At 50.9% G+C, this 5000-nt stretch overlaps 1 protein-coding gene across 2 annotated transcripts in view; it reads left to right on the top strand.

Moving 5' to 3' along the window:
• Positions 1–5000, top strand: part of ANP32A (acidic nuclear phosphoprotein 32 family member A) — a 73533-nt gene that overhangs the window by 45736 nt on the left and 22797 nt on the right. For both annotated transcript variants that reach the window (XR_016308335.1, XM_089662072.1), the window contains exon 5: positions 181–278. Coding sequence is in view for 1 of the 2 variants with exons in the window: in XM_089662072.1 (XP_089518198.1) it covers positions 181–278 (98 nt within the window). In the remaining variant the exon portion in view is untranslated. The remainder of the gene's footprint in view (positions 1–180; positions 279–5000) is intronic.

The following is a 5000-nucleotide window of genomic DNA, read 5'->3' as shown; positions in this document are numbered from 1 at the left end:
AGTGAATGAATTCCATGAAAGAACGAAATGTGAATTGGTGTCTTCAGTTATTGGGCGCTCTGCAAAGGCTCTCGTGTTAGCTGATGTTCTGTTACTCCCTCTGTCTGTGGCTCACAGACTGGAGACTAAATTGCACACATCTCCAGTCTGTTTGTGACTGAGGCTGCCCCCCTCACACAGAGGATGACTATGACGAGGATGTTCCGCCGGGCGAGGAGGGCGAGGAAGACGATGAAGAGGAGGAAGGAGAAGAGGAGGAAGTGAGCGGCGAGGAGGAGGTACAGCTTTTCAGCTTTTTACTGCTTTTCTTTGTTAGAAGTGGATTTCTGTTGTCCTTTTACCAGATCGATGTCAATGTTTCTTTGCCATGTCATTGTGGTGTGAAAGAATGTCGTGTAATGGGGGCTTGGCTGGAAGTACCGGCGTGGAGGTCTCTCTGTGAGATTATCAGAACGATTAAAGCTGGCCATAGATGGATGGGATCTCTGCGGGGGCCAGCCGAGATTCCATCCATCAGGAATCAGGGGCCAGCCGAGATTCCATCCATCAGGAATCAGGGGCCAGCCGAGATTCCATCCATCAGGAATCGGGGGCCAGCCGAGATTCCATCCATCAGGAATCAGGGGCCAGCCGAGATTCCATCCATCAGGAATCGGGGGCCAGCCGAGATTCCATCCATCAGGAATCAGGGGCCAGCCGAGATTCCATCCATCAGGAATCAGGGGCCAGCCGAGATTCCATCCATCAGGAATCAGGGGCCAGCCGAGATTCCATCCATCAGGAATCGGGGGCCAGCCGAGATTCCATCCATCAGGAATCAGGGGCCAGCCGAGATTCCATCCATCAGGAATCGGGGGCCAGCCGAGATTCCATCCATCAGGAATCGGGGGCCAGCCGAGATTCCATCCATCAGGAATCAGGGGCCAGCCGAGATTCCATCCATCAGGAATCGGGGGCCAGCCGAGATTCCATCCATCAGGAATCGGGGGCCAGCCGAGATTCCATCCATCAGGAATCGGGCCAGCCGAGATTCCATCCATCAGGAATCAGGGGCCAGCCGAGATTCCATCCATCAGGAATCAGGGGCCAGCCGAGATTCCATCCATCAGGAATCAGGGGCCAGCCGAAATTCCATCCATCAGTCTGGATCATGAAGTCCATCGATTGACTTCAGCCAGCCTGTCAGAATATTTGCATGCAGCCATAACCGCCAGCAGTGATCATTGCATTCTGCTGGCATGGAAGACTCTCTGCTGGCAGAACACAATAGCTCCATGGGAGGGATTCCCCCGTCAGTACTGATTCCCCCATGATTGCAGGTAAGAAAATTGCATCGTCTTGTCTGAAATGTTTTTGTTTCAAAGTGTAAAGTCTAAAGGTTTGTTACCTTAATGCAGGGATCTCCAAACTTTCTAAAGAAAGGACAGTTTACTATCCTTCAGACTTTAGGGGGCTGGACTGTGCCCAGTGGGAGTAAAATGGGAGCCTGATCTTTGGTATTAGGGGGAGAAGTTGTTGGTGTCAGTGGGATGAATAGAAGGACTTGTGCCCCATCGTTGGTGTCAGTAGCACCCTATTGTTGGTATCAGTGGCAGGAATTTTGGCCCATTGTTTGGGTCAGTGGCAGGAATTTTGGCCCGTTGTTGGGGTCAGTGGCAGGAATTTTGGCCCGTTGTTGGGGTCAGTGGCAGGAATTTTGGCCCGTTGTTGGGGTCAGTGGCAGGAATTTTGGCCCGTTGTTGGGGTCAGTGGCAGGAATTTTGGCCCGTTGTTGGGGTCAGGGGCAGGAATTTTGGCCCGTTGTTTGGGTCAGTGGCTGGAATTTTGGCCCGTTGTTGGGGTCAGTGGCTGGAATTTTGGCCCGTTGTTGGGGTCAGTGGCTGGAATTTTGGCCCATTGTTGGGGTCAGTGGCTGGAATTTTGGCCCATTGTTGGGGTCAGTGGCTGGAATTTTGGCCCATTGTTGGGGTCAGTGGCTGGAATTTTGGCCCATTGTTGGGGTCAGTGGCTGGAATTTTGGCCCATTGTTGGGGTCAGTGGCTGGAATTTTGGCCCATTGTTGGGGTCAGTGGCTGGAATTTTGGCCCATTGTTGGGGTCAGTGGCTGGAATTTTGGCCCATTGTTGGGGTCAGTGGCTGGAATTTTGGCCCATTGTTGGGGTCAGTGGCTGGAATTTTGGCCCATTGTTGGGGTCAGTGGCTGGAATTTTGGCCCATTGTTGGGGTCAGTGGCTGGAATTTTGGCCCATTGTTGGGGTCAGTGGCTGGAATTTTGGCCCATTGTTGGGGTCAGTGGCTGGAATTTTGGCCCATTGTTGGGGTCAGTGGCTGGAATTTTGGCCCATTGTTGGGGTCAGTGGCTGGAATTTTGGCCCATTGTTGGGGTCAGTGGCAGGAATTTTGGCCCATTGTTGGGGTCACTGGCAGGAATTTTGGCCCATTGTTGGGCTCACTGGCAGGAATTTTGGTCCATTGTTGGGGTCAGTGGCAGGAATTTTGGCCCATTGTTGGGGTCAGTGGCAGGAATTTTGGCCCATTGTTGGGGTCAGTGGCAGGAATTTTGGCCCATTGTTGGGGTCAGTGGCAGGAATTTTGGCCCGTTGTTGGGGTCAGTGGCTGGAATTTTGGCCCATTGTTGGGGTCAGTGGCAGGAATTTTGGCCCATTGTTGGGGTCAGTGGCAGGAATTTTGGCCCATTGTTGGGGTCAGTGGCAGGAATTTTGGCCCATTGTTTGGGTCAGTCGCAGGAATTATGCCCCATCGTTAGTGTCAGTAGTGCCTCACTGTTGGTGTCAGTGGAAGGAATTATGACTCATCGTTGGTGTCGTTAGCGCCCTATTGTTGGTATCAGTCGCAGAAATTATGCCCCATCGTTGGTGACAGTAGCACCCCATTATTGGTGTCAGTGGCAGGAAATATGCCCCATTATTGGTGTCAGTGGCAAGAACTACGCCCCATTGATGGTGTCACTGGCAGGAATAATATCTCAAGAGCCAAGTAAAGGCAATCAAAGGGCTGCAGCTTGGAGACCACTGCTTTAGTGCATTCTCTGCATTAAGGGAAAAAACCCCCTTTCTTTCCTAGCCCCCTCTATCCCTCTTTCACGGGAGGGCGGCGGAGCCAATGGCTGCTGCTGTCAGTCAAGCTCCTGTGAGGAGGGGATGTGGCTTAGCGGCGCTGTGTGTGTATATATGAACACACAGCCCAGCTCAGAAATGCACTTCAGTATCACCCGGCTTGCCAAGGAGGGGGAGTAGGAAGAAGGTGATGGCGGAGGACTAGCAGAAGACTGCGCTTTCTGTGGAATATTGTTGCACAGAGCAGGTAAATATTACCTATTAAAAAAAAAAAAAAAAAAAATACTTTAGTGTCCCTTTCATTTTAATTATTGTGTTTGTTACTTAAGTGCAGAGTAAAGGGAAATGATTCGGGGAGTTGCACAATAAAACCTTGAAGTGTTCCTGAACCCCCCACAGTACAATCAGTCTGTAGATGCAGGAAAGCATGCTTGTTATACTCACTGTGGGACCTAAGGGGTTAATCCTCCACATTGTGTGAAAAGGCTGTTTGATCCTGTCCTCTTTGATCTTCCCCTTCCACAGTCCCCAATCCATCTGCTGATAGTACAGAGCATGCTCAGTTTGGTGTGTATTGCTAGAGATTTTTTTTTTTTTTTTCTTTGGGAGGGTGATCAGCACAGGGCCAATCCACACTGTCCAGACAGAGGGTCAGGAGTCATGCAGCCTCATAGGACAATCAGAGGAGAATGAAAACTCCTACAAGATGAACCAGTGCTCTGCTGGGCACTGATATAAATCACAAGACTGCTATATACTGCTGAAGAGAAAAAGTATTTAGCCATTTTATATTTACTAAAATAATTGCATTTCCTTGTTCTGTGTACTGTGGGAGACCAGATATAGTGAATGCGGGGTCCGGGGAGAGCGGATATAGTGAATGCGGGGTCCGGGGAGAGCGGATATAGTGAATGCGGGGTCCGGGGAGAGCGGATATAGTGAATGCGGGGTCCGGGGAGAGCGGATATAGTGAATGCGGGGTCCGGGGAGAGCGGATATAGTGAATGCGGGGTCCGGGGAGAGCGGATATAGTGAATGCGGGGTCCGGGGAGAGCGGATATAGTGAATGCGGGGTCCGGGGAGAGCGGATATAGTGAATGCGGGGTCCGGGGAGAGCGGATATAGTGAATGCGGGGTCCGGGGAGAGCGGATATAGTGAATGCGGGGTCCGGGGAGAGCGGATATAGGGAATGCGGGGTCCGGGGAGAGCGGATATAGTGAATGCGGGGTCCGGGGAGAGCGGATATAGTGAATGCGGGGTCCGGGGAGAGCGGATATAGTGAATGCGGGGTCCGGGGAGAGCGGATATAGTGAATGCGGGGTCCGGGGAGAGCGGATATAGTGAATGCGGGGTCCGGGGAGAGCGGATATAGTGAATGTCCTCTTTGTAGGGGGGAGGGGGCAATGTGTGCACAAGGAGGGAGCAGAAGAGGAGCAGTGTATACAGAGAGGCTCCCTCACTGGCTGTCACTATAGGTCAGTGCCAGTTTTTAAATACAAATTCCGTCTTTTTATTTATTTATTTATTTTTTCTCCACTATAGCTCACAGAGTTAACTGTCACTTTACCCAGAGCTAAAGGAAACTGTTCTTTTATCTCCGGAAATAAACTAAAAGGAAACTGTTTCTTTTAGCTGGGGGGGAAAGTGACAGCTGATTTTCTGAGTTATAATAAAGAACAAAAAAAAACCCCGGCACTGCCATATAGTGACAGCCAGTCACTGTATTCACTTCCTCTCCTGCCTTTCTCCGCGCCCCCCCCCCCCCTCACATCTGTAGTACACACAGTCTCCTGTATCTGCACCTGTATAGGCTAAATTTTTCCTATCGGCAGGCTGTTCTTGCCCGATATGTTTCGGTGGCCGAAATTTTGGTGCATCCCTAGAAAAAAATGAATTTTAATCCATTTTGGAATAAGGCTGTA

Source organism: Staurois parvus, unplaced genomic scaffold (genome assembly GCF_062004578.1).
Source record: "Staurois parvus isolate SC_StPar_1 unplaced genomic scaffold, SC_StPar_1.0 ptg001422l, whole genome shotgun sequence".
NCBI classification, from domain to species: Eukaryota; Metazoa; Chordata; class Amphibia; order Anura; family Ranidae; genus Staurois; species Staurois parvus.
This window is presented reverse-complemented; position numbering and strand designations above follow the sequence as displayed.